This window comes from Hemiscyllium ocellatum, chromosome 19 (assembly GCF_020745735.1).
Source record: "Hemiscyllium ocellatum isolate sHemOce1 chromosome 19, sHemOce1.pat.X.cur, whole genome shotgun sequence".
Taxonomy (NCBI): Eukaryota; Metazoa; Chordata; class Chondrichthyes; order Orectolobiformes; family Hemiscylliidae; genus Hemiscyllium; species Hemiscyllium ocellatum.
This window is the reverse complement of record NC_083419.1, coordinates 64411641-64430389: the sequence shown is the minus strand read 5'-3', so window position 1 is coordinate 64430389 and position 18749 is coordinate 64411641. Positions and strand designations below refer to the sequence as shown.

Here is an 18749-nt window from a genome sequence, read left to right as displayed (position 1 = left end):
CCAATGCTCTACCTACATAAACATATTTTGTTACATCCTCAAAGAAATCAATAAGGCTTGTGAAGCATGACCTTTCCCTCACAAAGCCATGCTGGCTATCTCTAATCAGGTTATGCTTTTTCAAATAATCATAAATCCTGTCTCTCAGAATCCTCTCCAATAATCTGCCCACCACTGACATAAGACTGACTGGTCTTTAATTCCCAGGGTTATCCATATTCATGTTGCATAGAACTTCAGTTAGGCCATTTTTGGAATAATGTGTACAGCTCTGGTTGTCAGAGGATATGGATGGCTTTGAAAAGGGTACAGAAATGGATTACCAGGATGTTGCCAGTTATGGGTGGCAAGGTGGCTCAGTGGTTAGCACTGCTGCCTCACAGTGCCAGGGACCCGGGTTTGATTCCAGCCTTGGGTGACTGCCTGTGTAGTTTCCTCCCACAAACCAAAGATGTGCAGGTCAGGTGAATTGGCCATGCTAAATTGCCAACAGTGTTCAGGGATGTGTGATTTAGGTACATTAGTCAGAGGTAAATATAGGGTAAGGTGAATGGGTCCAGGTGGGTTACTCTTCAGAGGGTTGGTGTGAATTTGTTGGGCTGAAGAGCCTGTTTCTACACTGTAGGGATTCTATGAGAAAAGATTGGACAAACCTGGTTTGTTTTCACTTGAACGCTGAAGGATGAGGGATGACCTGACAGAAGTTTACAAAATTATGAGGGGTATGGACAGAATGGATAGTTAAGAGTCTTTTTCCCAGTCAGAAATCACTCAATACCAGAGTGATACCAGAATGTTATAGTGCAACAGGTTTATTTGAAATCACAAGCTTTCGGAGAGCAACTCTTTCATCAGAAGAGGTCATCTCGGAGCACCGTTCTGAAAGCTTGTGATTTCAAATAAATCCGTTGAATAATAAGCTGGTGTTGTGTGACTTCTGACTTTGTTCACCCCAGACCAACACCGGCACCTCCACATCTTTATCCCGGGGAGAAATGACAGCTTTGAGGGGACATAGATTTAAGGTAAAAGGGGGTAAATTTAAAGAAGATGTGAGAGGCAGTTTTTTTTAACACAGAGTAGTAAATGCCTGGAATGTGCTGTCAGAGAGGGTGATGGAGGTAGATACAACAGCAGTGCTTAAGAGGCACCTTGACAGATGCACAAACAGCAGGGAATAAAGGGATACAGACCATGTGAAGGTGATAGGTTTTTACTTTGGAAAGGCATCATACTTTGGCACAGTCTTAGTGAGCAAAGCACTGTTCCTAAGCTGTAGTGTTTTTTGTTTTTTGTACTATGTCTAATAGAGGAGTGATTGGCCAAATAGCCTCTTTCAGTGCTGTTACATTCAAAATGATAACAGATAGAGAAAGGAAGTGTTGTAAAAGTAGTGTGAATCAAAATATTGTTGTGTTAACACTTTCTTTGGCATCTAACTATGACAGTGCTTGTTACTAATGCTGAATGCTCAAACTGGGTGAAGTGTTTATACGTTCCTTCAACATCATCCCTGATTTTGAAAGAAATATGTCTTATAAACAAGTGTTAAAAGTGATAGCTCTCGTAGTTACTCTTATAGATGGCTTGATGTTTAGTAAAAAGGACCACAAACTGGGGAGCAAACTGTCACAACTGATTTACAATTTGAGGTTCAATACTCAATATGGCTTCTAATTAAGTAACTTCCAATTGAAACTACGCATCCAATTTAATTAGCTAGCAGAAATACTTGAGTTATCAACTGATGTAATAACATTTGCAGTGTGTTAGAAATGTCAGCACGATCTTAATTATTATTGAGGAATCAGTGCAAAGCGTAGCTGATGGTTTGAACCATGTGTAACAAATTTGCAGACAGGCACTCTTAGCTGTGTGTTATAACATGAAGAGTAAGGTTTCAAATATTATTTTGAGAGGAATTTAACTTCAGTAGAGAGAATGAAAACTACTTTAAAAGTATTTAGTCATAGAGAGTCATGGAGTCCTACAGTAAGGAGACAGGCCCAATGGCCCTAATTGGTCCACGCCAACCAAAATGTCCATCCATGCTTACCCCATTTTCCCGCACTTGGCCCACACCTTCTAAATTTTTCCTATCCACCTATTTGTCGAAATATCTTTTAAATATTATTAATGTACCCGTCTCAACCACTTTGCGTATGCGTACCACCCTTTGTGTGGAAAAAAGTTGCCCCTCGGGTTCCTTTTTATTCTTTCCCCTCTCACCATACACTGATGCCCTCTAGTCCTCGATTCCCCAACAGTGGGAAAAAGATCGAGTTCATTCACTCTATCCATGCCTCTCATGATCTTATACACTTCTATAAGATCCCCTCTCGGTCTCCTATGCTTTAAAGGTAAAATTCCTAGCTTGTCCAACTTCTCCCAATAAGTCAGGCCATTGAGTCCTTGTAAATTTCTTCTAGACTCTTTCCAATTCAATAACATCCTTCCTATGGCAAGGCGACCAAAACTGAACACAATTCTCCAAGTGTAACCTCACCAACGTCCTGTACAACTACAACATAACATCCTAACTTCTTTACTCAATACCCTGACCGAAGAAGGCCAGTGTGCCAAAAGCCTGCTTTACTGCCCTGTCTACCTGTGACTCCACTTTCAGAGAACCGTGCACCTGAACTCCAAGGTCCCTCTGTTCCATTACACTCCTTAAAGCCCTACCATTTACCAGGAAACTCCGACCTTAATTTGACTTTCCAAAATGCAAGACCTCACATGCATCTGTATAAAACTCCATTTGCCATTTCTTGGTCCACTTCCCCAGATGATCAAGGTCGTAAAGCAATATCTGATAACCTTCCTCACTGTCCATGTTACTGTCTATTTTCGTGTCATCTGCAAACTTACTAATCAAGCCTTGTACATTCTCATCCAAATCATCGATTTAGATAACAAACAGCAATGGGCCCAGCACTGACCCCTGAGGCACTCTGCTCATCATAGGTCTCCAGCCCGTCAAGCATCCTTCCACTATTGTGTATCCAAATTACCAGCTCCCCCTGGATTTCATGCGATCTAACTTTCAAGAGCACCTACAATGTCTAACCTTATCAAAGGCCTTACTGAAATCCATATCGACTACATCTATCGCCCTGCCCTCGTCAACCTTCCTGGTCAGCTCATCAAAGAACTCTAACAAATGTATGAGGCATGATCTCCCACACACAAAGCAATGCTGACTACTCCTCATCAAACACTGTCTTTCCAAATGCATGTATACCTTATCTCTCAGAATCTTCTCAAGTAACTTACCTACCATAGATGTTAAGCTTTTTGGTGTATAGTTCCCAGGTATTTCTTTGCAGCCCTTCTTGAATGAGAGCACAACATTCACTTTGTCATTTACAAAATACCTTGCAAGAACTGTAACAAACACTACATTGGACAATCAGGCAGAAAACTAGCCACCAAGATACATGAACACCAACTAGTCACAAAACGACATGATCCTCTCTCACTATGATCCTTACATACAGATAAGGAAGGACACCACTTCGACTGGGACAACACATCCATCTTAGAACAAGCCAAACAGAGACACACACAAGAATTCCTAGAAGCATGGCATTCCAACCAGAACTGTATCAACAAACATATTGAGTTAGACCCCATCTACCAACCCCTGAGAAAAACTAACAGAAAAGGACGTCACCACAGGAAATGACATCACCAACCCAAAGAAACCCAAACATATAAATAGAAAGCAGGAATCATGTACACTGCTTCGCCTGATGCCCACTGAAGATGTTACCTAGTTAGGGTGACGAAACGTCTGGAAATGAACCTCCCAGCTCAGCGAGCAAACCTACATCCAGATTCACTACCCTCCAATCATCTGGGACCTCACCCGTGGCTAACGATGATACAAAAACATTAGCTAGAGCCCCTGCAATTTCTTCTCTAGCCTCTTAGGAGGTAGAAAAATGCAGGTCCAAAGATTGTAAAATCCTATAATATTTGTCCCAAACCACAATCGTGCAAAGTTGAACATCTTCTCACAGAACTATATAACACTGAAGAGGCCCTTCAGCCCATGAAGTCCACACTGATGATAACTACTCTAAATCTACACGAGTCCCACTTTTAAGCACTTGACCCACAGCCTTGAATGTTGTGATATATCAAGTGCTCATGCAATTAATTTTTAAAAGTTGTGCAATCATATCCTTCACATAGTGCTGTCACCACAGCCACACACATTAATCCAGCAGTGGCCTAACCAACATTTTGCACAGCTTCAAAATAACCTCCCTGCCCTTATAACCTATGCCTTGACTGATAAACACAAATATCCTGCATGCCTTCTTAACTAACTGCATAGTCTTGCAGCCTTCGGGGATCTGTGGACAAGCATCCCAAGGTACCTCTGTTCCTCTGAATTTTCTAGTGTCTTACCATGTATTGAGTACTCACTAGTTCCTTCTTCCCAAGTTTTACACTTCATGATTATCAGGGTTAAATTCCATCTGCCACTGATCTCTCCATCTGACCTGTAACCTAACACCTTCTTCAAACAATAAGGGACCCTGCACCGATCCCTGTGATAAGTCTGATTCCCCAGTCTGCTTTACATGGATGCTTATATGCCGCAAATTAACTTGACAAGTATCTGACATGTCTGGATGGAACTTACTTACAAAGCCCTTATTTCACAGCCCCATTCTCCACCCCATCTAGACTCAAATGAGTGTGCACCACATCAGCATCACCTGTCTGAGAAGGGAGGTAATAGCAGGAGATAAAAACTGGCCCCAAAGAGACCCTTCAACACACTTCTATCTGTTAGAATTAAAGCGTAACATTGCTTGAAAAGTATGAAAAGCAGGTCATAGAGTTAGAGATGTACAGCATGGAAACAGAACCCTTGGACCAACTCATCCATGCTGACCAGATATCATAAATTGATTTAGCCCAATTTGCGAACATTTGACCCATATCCCTTTAAATCCTTTCTATTCATGTATTCATCCGGATGCCTTTTACATGTGCCACAAGGATCGGTGCAGGTTCCATCACTTTTCATAATTTTTTAAAAAATGATCTGGATGTGAACATAGGAAGTACAGTCAGTAAGTTTGCAAATGACACCGAAATTGGAGGTGTAGTGGACAGCGAAGAGGGTTACCTCAGATTACAATGGGATCTTGATCAGATGGGCCAATAAGCCGAGGAGTGACAGATGGAGTTTAATTTAGATAAATGTGAGGTGCTGCATTTTAAAAAGACAAATCAGGGCAGGACTTGTACACTTAATGGTAAGGTCCTAGGGAGTGTTGCTGAACAATGAGATCTTGGAGTGCAGGTTCATAGCTCCTTGCAAGTGGAGTTGAAGATAGAAAGGATAACGAAGAAGGCATTTGGTATGCTTTCCTTTATTGGTCAGTGCTTTGAGTATAGGAGTTGAGAGGTCATGTTGTGGCTAAACAGGACATTGGTTAGGCTGCTTTTGGAATACTGCATTCAATTCTGGTCTCCTTCCTATTGAAAAGATGTTGTGAAACTTGAAAAGGTTCAGAAAAGATCTGTAAGCATGTTGCCAGGGTTAGAGGGTTTGAGCTAGGCAGAGAGGCTGAACAGGTTGGGGCTAATTTCCCTGGAACATCAAGGGCTGAGGGATGACTTTACAAATATTTACAAAACCATGAGGGACTTGGATAGGATACATAGACAAGGTCTTTTCTCGGGTGTGGGGGCAATCCAAAACTAGAGGGCATAGATTTAGGGTGAGAGGGTAAAGATATAAAAGGGACCTGAGGGCAACTGTTTCACAGAGAGGATGATGCGTGTATGGAATGAGCTGTCAGAGGAAATGGTGGACGCGAGTACAATTACAACATTTAAAAGGCTTCTGGATGGGAATATGAAGAGGAAGGGTTTAGAGGAAATATGTGTCAAATGCTGGCAAATAGGATATCTGGTCCACATGGATGAGTTGGATCAAAGAGTCTGTTTCCATGCTGTATATCTCTATGGCTCAAAATCTTAGGTCTCTTTTAAATCTTTCCCCTGTCACTTTAAACCTATTCCCTTTAGGTTTGCACTCCCCCAGCCAAGGAAAAGACCTAGTCTATTCACCCTATCCAAGACCCTCATGATTTTATAAACCTCTTTAAGATCACCCTTCAGCCTCCGATATTCCAGGGAAAACAGCCCTAGCCTATACAACCTCTCCCTATAGCTCAAATCCTCCAAACCTGGCAATATCCTTGCATATTTTTTCTGAATCCTTTCAAGTTTCAAATATTTTTCCTATAGCAGGGATTCCAGTATTGAATGCCGCATTCCAAAAGTGGCCTTACCAATATCCTGTATAGCCACAAAATGACCTCCCAAATCCTATATTCAATGCACTGATCAATAAAGGCAAGCATATCAAATGCCTTCTTTACCACTCTGTCTACCTGCGGCTCTGCTTTCAAGGAGCTATAAATTTGCACTCCAAGATCTTTTGCTCTGCAACACTCCCCAGGACACTATCATTAAATGTATAAGTCCTACCCTGATTTGCCTTCTCAAAATGCAGTACCATCCATTTGTCTAAATTAGACTCATTGTGCCATGTCTCTACCCATTTGCCCATCTGATCAAAGTCCCTGAATTCTGAAGTAACCTTCTTTGCTGTCCACCAAACCACCAATTGTGGTATCATCTGCAAATCTACTAACCATACCTCCTATATTCATATCCAAATCATTTATATCATGACAAAAAGCAGTGGACACAGCACCAAACCTTGCATTACACCACTGATCACAGGCCTCCAGTCCAAAAAGCAACCCTCTACCACCACCCTCTTTCTCCATCCTTCGAGGCAATTTTGTATCCAATTGGCTAGCTCTCTCTGGATTCCTTGTGATCTAACCTTGCTAACCAGACTACCATGTGGAAGCTTATCGAATGCCTTGCTGAAGTCCAGACAGACAACGTCCACTGCTCTGCTTCATCTATCTCCTTTCTTCAAAAACCTCAATCAAGTCAGTGAGACAAGATTTCCCACAAAGACAGGTGCTAAGTGATTTAAATCAGGTGATGTTACCTATGCTGAAGAGTATTGCTAGAAAACTCATTTCTGAAATAATTAATACCCAAATTAATAAATTAAGTACAATATAGAGATGGATGAGTAGGTAATGTGTTGTAGTTGTGGTATGTGAGAGCGGATGGATGCCAGTGTAATCTGCAATGATCATCTCTACTGTAAGTGTATACTTTTTGAGGAACTTTAACTCAGAGTTAATGAGCTGGAGGCTGAGCTGTGGATAACACGACCCAGCCGGGACAGAGAGAGAAACATACCTGGACACTGTTTCAGGAGGCAGTCACACCCTTTAAATTAATATGTATTAAATTTAGTCCATTGTCAGGGACAGGAGGGCTCGGAACATGTGGGGATCCAGAATTTATTTTCAGAGGTGCCTTATCCAATAGCTATGAGGTGTTGCTCCCACTATGGATGTGGGTACAGACTGCAGGTAAAATTAATGAACTGACCAATGCACCATGGAATGGAGTGCTATTCATGTGGGAGGACAAACAAAGAAATAACAGTATAGTTAGGAGAACAGATAGGAAATAGAATCTGATGGGGCTATCTGGGTTGACTACCTGATACTGAGGATCAAAACTTCTTTTTTGACTGGAGAGTGGAAAGCAGCGGCACGGTGACTCAGTGGTTAGCACTGCTGCCTCACAGCGCCAGGGACCCGGGTTTGATTCCCGCCTCAGGTGACTGTGTGGGTTTCCTCCCACAGTCCAAAGATATGCAGGTTAGGTGGATTGGCCAAGCTAAATTGCCCATAGGGTTTAGGGATGTGGAGGCTAGGTGCATTAGTCAGGGGAAATGTAGAGTAATCAGATCAGGGAATGGGTCTGGGTAGGTTACTCTTTGGAGGGTTGGTGTGGACTTGTTGGGCCAAATGGCCTGTTTTAACACTGTAGGGATTCTACGAATAAACACTTTCCTCTGCTGACACAACTGCTCTAAAATATCCCTGGCAAATCGCTACTAACTGTAGGCACAAAGAAATTGACAAGAAGTACTAGGTTTTAGATATCTTGACACATAGTTTCAGCAGCTGACCATGAGTTACAAATCTGGATTATCCCAGTATAAAGCTCCTTGTCCTTCCTTACATCTGCTTTTGTACAAGAATTCTGTTTGGAGCAGACAGTATTTCTGTGCTGTTTGAATACAGAAATACTCTGTTGGAATGGATGAAGGTAGATGTTGTGGAATGTTGCTCCCCGTATCTGGATATAGGCTTCTCTTTACAGGTATTCCAAATCATTTGACCCAAGTACATAAAGCTTGAATTAAAGTCTATTCTATTTACAAATTTTTTTTTTCATGCACTCCTGATAATTTGTTTTATGACGGAGATCCCCCTCTTACTGAATGCTTTAACAGAGAAGGGAATTCATAAGGACTTTTAAGAAGAATCATGGGAGGAATACTGTCCCTCCTTTCCAGTTCAATCTCAAATTACCCCATGTTTGTTGCAATCCTTTACAACTATCAACCACAACTTACTTTTTTGTGCATCTCATGTGAGCAAACATTTGAGGGTTCTTCATGACAATGAGGCATTAGGCAGGGATGACAAAAATCTTGGTTAAACAGAGAGTGCTACAGAAAGAAAGAACTTGAAGCGGTAGAGAGGTTAAAGGGAGAAAATTCCAGGATTTGGAGTTGAAACAGATGTCAATGTGGAGGTCGAAGGCATTGTGGGGAGGGCAGGTTATGGGGACGGAGGATGTGAGAGTTAATAGAGGCAAGGACATGGACAGCTTCAAACATAGGAACGACAATTGAAACTCTCTAATCTTTCCAGAAATGTACCCATGTGAACCTGATGGAAGGTCATCAACCTGAAAGATTAACTCTGCTTCTTTCTACACAGCTGTTGCTTGACCTGCTGAGTATTTCTGGTATTTTCTTGTTCAATTTCAATTTCAGATTTTAAGCAACCACAGTAATTTGCTTTGGCCTAACTAAATGTAATTTAGGCAACTATCCCTGTAACTTGGTAGCCCTTGTGTTTGAAATGTTGAGCTGGCCACGTGTCCTTTAACTCATTTACCTCTGGGAAATTTACGGCTGTTATTTTTAATGGCTTGTCCAATCAGCACTCAGCTGTTGTCAGCCTGCATATTCGCTCTAACTGTGTGTCCCACTCAGATATATTAATAGTTGCTGTCATTTACCCATGCAAGGGAAATCTGCTGAATCAACCTGGATTTAAATGAACATCCTTGCCACTAACAAAAAAAAATTACCAGTCACTGGAGAACAGATTTTAAAGTGTCCCATCGTGGAAAATGGAATATTTACACCTCAGTAAATAGATCAAAACAGAACTAACTTCTAATTACTTTTAGATTCAGAGCCTCCAATTATCTAAATGCTGTTGGGTCTCTGACTGAGTACACAGTTTAAGCCGATGCTCCAGTGCTGCAGTGTCATTGGAGCCATTTTTCGAAACAGTGCCTTAATCCATGGCCATAGCTGCTCACTCAGATGGATCTAAAATATTCCCGGGCAAGTCGCTACTATAACTGTAGACACAAAGAAATTGACAAAGAAATACTAGGTTATAGATATCTTGACACATAGTTAACACAGTAAAAGGTCTTAATATGTTTCACTGGAGAAACATTTGACACCTGAAAGGAGGAAGGGGTGAAGATGTTTAGAGAGGGAATTCCAGAGATTAAGACATTGGCAGCTGAAAGCACAATTAACACCCATGCAGGAAAGCAAATAGGGGGTGTACAAGTGACTGAAATTGGTGGAAACAGATCTTAGAGGGTTAGATCATGGGGAGGTTACAGAGATAGGCAAGAGCATGCAGGAATTGTAAACAGCTGAGTGTCAGAAACAAAAATCAAACTGGACTTACATGAGACTCATAGAATTCATCCACTTCCTTTAGTAGCAACTCCTGGCTCTCAGGATGGGTGGCAAGCAGGTAAGAAATAAAGGCTAGAGTACTGCTGGTGGTTTCATATCCTGCTGCAAAGAAAATGAACGACTGTCCCAAAATTTTATCCAGACTAAGGATCTTCTTCTGGACTTTAGCTGGGCTTGACTTGGTCATGTCCTTTGCATTCTGTGTCTCAGGAGACTCCTCGATTTCATCACTGGAATTGGTAATATCAAATTTCTCCATAGCAGCGTAATCAGTGGATATCCGGGCATCAAGCATGAGCTGCAGGAAATCTCTGCGTCTCTGTAAGACACAAATACCAACTCGTCAATACCTCTCACATAGCAATGTCGAAAGCCACCATTCCAAAAGGAATGTTGGCACTGAAAAGCAGATCTATGTTAGGTATGAGACTAGAAATGTTGGAAATATACAGTAGGTTTGCAAAATAAAATGTTAACGGCATTCTTTCTGGATAAACACTCATCAAGACATCTGATTAGCTTAAACACCAACATGAAATGGTTTGGTTGAATGGTTTAATTTAGTACTGTAAATTCTATGCCTTTTTTCAAGCCTTAGGTCTTGAATTATCTACTTCAGATTTTGAACATTGGTCATTTCTCTGGTCTTGTTGATAGTCATAGAGATATTTTCATTATCTCTCCCCTGATGATCTGCTGAGCAAATACTGTGTCCGCTACAGTGCCAAGGCATGGAGAACCAGCAGATCTCAGGTTCTGTTTTCCATTAGCCCTGGTGTAAGATAGCTGAGCTGGGGCAACAATTGCAGTTACACGCTTCCCTGGGATTAGGGCTCCCACTCATCTACAAGAATGTAAATGGAAAAGTCCATTGTGTGGACTTTGGGTGAGGACCACAGTGACCTCATCTCATGATATCCTACACAGACAAACAGCCTGCTAAACTTCATTGCTCAAAATCTTGAATGAAGAATTGACTCCTGGGTGCAGAATGAAACGCTGTATAACATTGTAGCTGATTTCAGGAATGAAGGAGATATCCACGATTAAAAAATATTTCCCGTGTGTCCAATTGTGCCAGAGAAGTCAGCATTCTATGCAAACTACAACTTTCACAGCACACTAATGGTTCTGGAGAGGATCCAGAAGAGTTTCACAAGAATGATCCGGGGATGAAGGTCTTGGCATATAAGGAGTGGTAGAGGACTCTGGCTCTGCATTCGATGGAGTTTAAAGGAAGAGGGGAGGATCTCATTGAAACTTAGAGAATACTAAGAAGCCTGGATAGAATGGACGTGAAGGTGCTGTTGCCACTACTAGGAGAGACTAGGACCACAGGGTACAGCCTTCAAGTGAAGAGATGAACTTTAGAACAGCGATGAGGAGCAATTTTGTCAGCCAGAGTGTGGTGATTCTGTAGAACTCATTGCCACAGACAGCTCTGGGGGGCCAAGTCATTGAGCGTCTTTAAGACAAAAGTAGTTAGGTTATTGATTAGTAAGGGGATCAAAGGTTACAGGGAAAAGGCAGGAGAAATGGAGTTGAGAAACATCATCAGCCACAATCAAACGGTAGAGCAGACTTGATGGGTTGAATAGTTTAATTCTGATTCTATATCTTGTGGATTTATTGTTTAACTTGTTGGGATTAAAGGCCAATAAATCTACAGGTCTAGTAATCATTATCCCAGAGTAAAGAAAGGTCCCTCGAAAAAGTGAATATATTGGTGGTCATCTTTCAAGATTCTAAAGACTCTGGAATAATCATATGGGTTGGCAGGTAGCTAACATTACTTCCTTTTCTAAATAATGAGGTTAAGAGAAAACAGTGAATTATAGACTATTAGCCTGACATCAGTAGTTGAGAAAATGTTAAGAGACCATGATAAATGATTTAATAGTACAGCACTTGAAAAACAGTGATAGGAAAGGAGAGAGTCAACATGGATTTACAAAATGGAAATCGTGTTTGATAAATCTGCTAGAATTTTTCAAGCATGTAAATAACAAAGTTGATAAGGGGATCCATTGGATACTGAGTCTACATTAGAGTGGCGTTGGAAAAGCACAACCAATCAGGAGCAGAACAATCGATGTTTCAGGCAAAAGCCCTTCATCAGGAATGAAGGTCCATTCGTCGATTTTCCTGCTCGGATGCTGCCTGACCTGCTGCGCTTCTCCAGCACCATTCTAATCTTGACTCTGATTTCCAGCATCTGCAGTCCTCACTTTTGCTTGAGCCATTGGATGCTGTCTACTAAGGCTTTCAGAAGACTTTCAAAAAGGTCCCACATAAAAGATTAACAAGTAATATGAAAGGCATTGGGTATAGTCTACTGGTATGGATATTGAACTAATTGGCAAATGGGAAACAAAGAGTAGGAATAAATGGATATTTTTCCAAGTGACAACCAGTGACTTGTGGATTATCACAGGGTTCAGTGCTTGGACCTCAGCTTTCACAATATACATCAATGATTTAGATGAGGGAATCAAATGTAATATCTCCAAGTTTGCAGAAGGCACAAAGGGTGGGAGGACGAATTGTGAGGTGGATGCAGTGATTGGGACAAGTTGAACGAGTGGCGAATGCATGACAGATGCAATATAATGTGGAAAAATGTGAGGTTATCCATTTTAGTAGCCAAAAGCAAGAAGGCAAATTAAGATCCATATGGCAATAGATTTGTAAAGGGGGAGCTGTAATGTGACCTGGGTGTCCTTGTACACCAGTCACTGAAAATAAACATGCAGGTACAGCAGGCAGTGAAGAAGGCAAATGGTAAGAGGGTTTGCATACAAGAGCAGGAATGTCTTGCCTCAATTGTACAGGGCCTTAGTGACTGCACAGCTGGAGTACTCTGTGCAGGTTCAGTCTCCTGATCTGAGGAAGGAGGTTCTGGCTGTGGAAGAAGTGCAACAAAAGTTTACCGGTCTGATTCCTGGGATGACAGGCCTGGTATGTAAAGAGAGGCTAAATTAATTAGGACTATATTCACTGGAGTTAAGAGGAATAACTTGGATCTCATTGAAATCTATGAAATTCTAACTGGATTAGACCGAGTAAATGCTAGAAGGATGTTCCTGATGATCAAGGAGTTTAGAAGAACGATTCACAGTCTAAGGCTATAGGATAGATAATTTAAGACTGGAATGCAGAGAAATTCCTTCAGCCAAAGAGTGGTGAGCCTATGGAATACTCTGCCACAGAAACTGGTTGAGGCCGAAACATTTAATGTTTTCAAGAAAGAATTGGATATAATTCTGAGGGCTAAAGGGATCAAAGGGTATGGGGAGAATGTGGGAACAAGGCATACTGTGTTAGATAATCAACCAGGATCATATTGAACAGTGCAGCAGGCTCGAAGGCCGAATGGCCTACTCCTATTTTCCACATTTCAGCAAATTTACAGATGAGGTCTTGCCTCTTTTCAGTTCCCAATCGACACACAATGTGCAATTTCAAATGGCAATGGATCTGAGTGGAAGTTTGTTTATTATAATCACCTCTGTTTCAAACTTAAATTTAAATATAACATTAGAAGGCTAGATCACGAGGCCCTTGCTAAATTACTGAACTTAATTCTTAATTGTAATCCTAGGGTGACAAGACATGAACTGTCCCTAGTCATGACCCAGTCACAGACTTTGCACATGGACAGGATGTGCTTCCTCCTCTGCTTTCATTTATCCTGTGCTTTTCTCCCATCTTCATTGTGGAGGTGCACAACAGAATAAACATATGGATAAGTGCTGTATGATCAGAATGCTCTATGCAACACTAACGGCTGTAACCTGCGCAATAGATGAAGGAACAAATAGTTTCTTCTTATCATGTACATTCAGGTTTCACCCCTTGTAATGTCTTTGGGATTTTGCGGTTAAGTCGGAATGATAAAGCTCTCTTTTAAGAAAAATTACCATCAAATGTAATTTTCTCTAAATTATCAGAAGGTAATATCAAAGAGACAGAATTAATGATGAGCATCTAGAAGCCTTTTAAATGATAAAATATTCATTACTTTCAAATGCAAAATTGCCTCAAACACAGAATGTTTAATAAATCAGTTAAAAATGCCACATTGACAGTGCTCAAAACTGGAACTATTGATGTTTTCTCGTTTGCTGCTACAGGTGTCCTAAGTGTGTTCTCTCTGTTGCCTCTTTGAAGCAGTCAGTCTTTGTCAGTCCACTTCTATAGGTGTTGGAAGACTATTCGACTGTGGATGGTATCATTGTCCAACCCCACATTGTTTAACAATTTTCACTTTTGCAGCAGCTTGGAATTTGACAGTCAGAGGCCATTCCACACACAGTGTCTGTGCTAGTTCTCTTCAATACTTACTCAATTTAGTTCTTGCATTTCTCCCATGCCTGAAAACTTCTTGAATTCAATTTTTATTTCCTTTTATTCAGACATCCCGTTAATTGGAACCAGGGTTCATAGATGAAGCTTTGAGACATGGAGATGGTTGAATTAGGCCTCTTATGGTGCAGTGGTAGTGTTCCTATCTCTGTGCCAGGAGATCTGGCTCAAGGACTACCTGATCCAAAGGTGCATAATAGCATCTCTGAACAGTTCCTATGTTCCTATTGGGAAAGTATCTGAAAATGGTTGAAGGTGATGATGGGGATTCTGCTCAGCAAGCTTAAGAGGGCAGACCTGGTCAATTGTTTTATTTCTGCTTGGAGCTCAAATTCAAGTTTGTCACTTTCTTTCTTGTTCCATATAAAAAGTTAACTGGATGGGAAACTCACCGGGATGTCCTCAGGACACAAGACATTCAGGCAGAGAATTTATAATTGATTAAGGATTATTCGAAATTTTTATGTACTGAAACAGGTCAGTCCAAGCAGCCAAATCGAATGTTCAACACTCACCTCGAGAATCCTCCCATTCTCCTTCAGTAACCCTATCAGCATTTTATTCTATTCCTTTCTCTGTTATGGACTAATGTAGCTTCTCCTTAAATGCATCTATGCTGTTCACCTCAAATACTCCCTATAGCAGCAAGTTCTACATTCTAACCAGTTGCTGACAAAAAAAAGGTTGTCTTTAATTCCCCACTGCTGTCATCCGTGGCTACCTTCCATTTACAACCCTGGTTCTGAACTCCTGAAGCCGAGCTTTCCTGAGTTAATGATTGTTAAAATTAGTCCAAAAGACAGTGGATTTATTCTTTGGAATATCAATGACTACAATGGTATTTCTTCGCAGGAATCTGAATTTTGTTTCAGAAAGCCTGGGTTTAAATACAAATTTCTATCATAAGCCACATACTGATTTCAAAGAGCTTTGAAAAAACATCCTGTTTACTGACTCACCTCAGAATAAACATTAATCATTTCTCAGATTCTACGTAAATAGGATTATTTGCTTTATTATTCATTCTTGCCATGTGAGTGTCACAGGCAATTCCAGCATTTATTGCCCAATCCTGTTTCCACTTCAGACAACAGTGGTGAACCACTTCCTTGATCCACAGCAATCCACATAGTGAAGGCACGTACACAAACTAATTAGTTACGCAATTCTAATGCCTCTAATTTGTCAGAATCTTGTCGAACTCCCCAGTAATCAATGAGCACAAAAGCCACTATATTTGCTCCCCACACTAAACTACTTGCTCGCCACCACAGAATAATATAGCCCTTCAACCCACCGTGCCTGTGCCAACCATGATGCCATTCTAAACTAATCCCATTTGCCTGCATTGTTCTACATCCCTCTATGCTCTGCCTATCCATGTGTCTTCATTGTTATTGTCTCTGGTTCTATCACCTTCCCTGGCACCATCTTCCAGGCAGTTAAAAAACCTTCCTCGCAAATCTACTTCAAACTTTCCCCTCTCACTTTAAACCTACGCCTCCTAGTATTTGACATTTTCACCCTGGGAAAGAGATTTTGACTGTCACCCTACCTATGCCTCTCAATTTTATATCCGAATATTGGGTTGCCCCTCAGCCTCCAACACTCTTGCAAAAACAATCCAGGTTTATCCAACCTCTTTTTAGGCAAAATCCTTGTCAACTTTCCAAAGCCTCCACATCCTTCCTTTGATATAGCGACCAAAACAGCAAACATATGTGACCTAAATAAAATTTTCCACATCTGCAAGATGACTTGCCAACTTTTTTACTCAATGCCCTGACCAATGAAGGCAAGCATTCCATTTGTGCTACCACTTTCAAGGACCAAGGGAGTGGAATCCCAAGATCTCTCTGTGTATATTAATGCACGCAAGGGTCCTGCCACTTACTGTATACCTTCCTCGTGCATTTGACCTCCTAAAATGCATCATCTCACACATCTACAAATTCAACTCCATCTGGCATTTCTCTGCCTAACTTTCTAACTGGTCCATATCCTGCTGATTCTTTGATAACCTTCCTTACCATCCACACTTGCACCAATTTTTGTGTCGTCTGCCAACTTACTAATCAGACCGCCTACATTTTCATCTAAATCATTTACAACCAACAGAGGTACCAGTACCTATCCCAGCAGAACACCAATTCAACCTTCACCCTGGCAACTGAACTCTCAACCTTGATGTCATTTTGAGCCACAAAACGAGCTTCCAACTATATACTTGCCCCCTCACTAAGGTCATCTACTTATACCTCAGTAGAATTACCCAATTCCATCACTCATCTGCTGCTGAAACCCTCGCCTAAGCCTTTGTTACTTCCAGCCTTGCCCAGTCCTGGACTTCTGTTTTCTAGCCCCCACAACCTTAGGCTCATTCAAAATCAGCTGCCATATCCTAACCTGCACCGACTCATTCACCCTCCACATCTATACTCGCAGGTCTACAACTGGTTTCTCGTTAAACAGATATCTGAATTTTAAAACTTCTTATTTGTCCCTTTGCTCTTCCATTGCCTCACCCCACTCCTCCACAAATCCTCATTTCTGGAACCTTCTCTTTCATTATGAATCTGCAAGATATCCAAGCTCCTCTCAGTCAAGTCACTTGATTTTAATTATTCTATTAACACCAGCCATGCCTTCAGCTGCTGAGGTCCTTTGTCCTGGGATACTTTCAGTAAGCCTATCACCTCTCTTTCTGCCTTTAAGAGGCCCTTAAAACCAACTCTTTAATAAATCTTTTAGTAATCTGACCTAAACCTTCTGTGGTTTAATGTCAATAGTATGACCGCAAAATCGTTTGGAAAGTTTTAAAGGTGGTGTATAAATACAGCTCATTGATGTTTAGTTGTCCAGATTAGCAGGTTTAATATCCTGTGAACAGCAAGCCAGCTAATTTCAACTGAGTCAGCAACTGAGATAACAAATTGGTCTTCTTTACTGGAAACCCTGTCTACCCTTGTTTGACTGGTTAACCTTCATTCTCTCCATAAAAACAGAAAAAAGTTTCTTCACATATTTCACAAAGGAAAAGAACAACTGAAATAAGTGTTGGCCATCTAGACAGCAAGGCTGGGGAATTAATAATAGAAAAAAAGGAAATAGCAAATAAATTGAACTAATTTTTTTCAACGTAAAAGATACAAATAAATTCTAGATTATAACTGCAAATCAAAAAAGGTTAAAGGGAGAGAGGATCTTATAACAAATATATTCATGAGTGGAACAACACTGAGAAAAGTCCTACAACAAAAAGCTGACAAGACCGCAGGTGATGGAAGACTTCATCCTAAAAGAAGTGGCTACTAAGATAGTAAAAGCATTAGTTTTAATATTCTAAAATTCTCCTAATTCTGGAAAGGCTGTATCAATTTGGGAATTAGCTAATTTAATTCCTCTACTTCACAAAAGAGGGAAACAGAAAGAAGGAAGCTGAGGCAAGTTAGCTTAACGTTTGTCATAGGGAAAATGCTGAAATCTATTATTAAGGAGACAGAAAAGGTGAATGCAATCTGGTAGTTAGCACGGTTGTGAGAAAGGGAAGCCGTGCTTGAATAATTTATTAGACTTGTTTGACCATGTAACAAAAACATGGAGTAAGGGAAACCTGCAAATGCAGTGTACTTGGGTTTCAAGAAGACATTTAACAAGGTGACACAATAAAGGTTAGAAAATAACTCTACAGAGAGCAGTATCCCATCAGTCACCCTTTATTTACATGTGGAGAATCCTTGACATTGATCCAGCTCCATCAGAGGCATCTCTCATAGTGAACAGAACCCCTGAAACCCCCGTTTATTTTTTTTTCTTTTTTTTAGTGATCAGGTCCCAGAACTGTTTTTTTTCCTGCTGTTTATTTTTTTTTCTTACATCAAAGAGCGGGATTCCTGTTTATTTTTTTTTTAATTAACCCCCACACTACCGCCTAACTGCAGTAGTGCTTATGTTTTCCCCAGCACCCATGGTGTGTGTGTGCAAGTGTGAGACACAGTGAAAGACGCAAAGTGCACAAATCTTTATTCAATTTCCACCACCAGAAAGATAGGAAAACACCTGGGTGGCCAGTGACGACACCCGACATTTTTTCTCAGCTCAGGTTTTATTTCAGTTTATTAATATTAGAGAAAAAAAATCTGCTAAGGACTTAGAGAAGCAGCTACAATGAAACAAAGTTCTATGCTCTAACAGACATTTTCTTGATTGACTCTACTCTCTGAAACTATCAATACTGACCAGAATGTGCAGGTTAGGGTGAATTAGCCTGACACCCCTGTTTATTTTTTTTCTTTTTTTCTTTTTTTTCTCTTTTTTTTCACATCAAAGGGCAATAACACTCCTATTTATTTATTTTCTTTTTTTTTCTTTTTTTTTAACCCCCACACTACCGCCTAACTGCGGTAGTGCTTATTATTTTTAACCCCTGCACCCATGGTGTGTGTGTGCA

General features: G+C 40.8%; 1 protein-coding gene across 2 annotated transcripts in view; it reads right to left on the bottom strand.

Annotated features, from left to right (window-relative positions):
* tbxas1 (thromboxane A synthase 1 (platelet)) overlaps nucleotides 1-18749 on the bottom strand; it is a 241244-nt gene that overhangs the window by 55606 nt on the left and 166889 nt on the right. For both annotated transcript variants that reach the window (XM_060840011.1, XM_060840012.1), the window contains one exon: nucleotides 9924-10253. In XM_060840011.1, the coding sequence (XP_060695994.1) occupies nucleotides 9924-10253 (330 nt within the window). The remainder of the gene's footprint in view (nucleotides 1-9923; nucleotides 10254-18749) is intronic.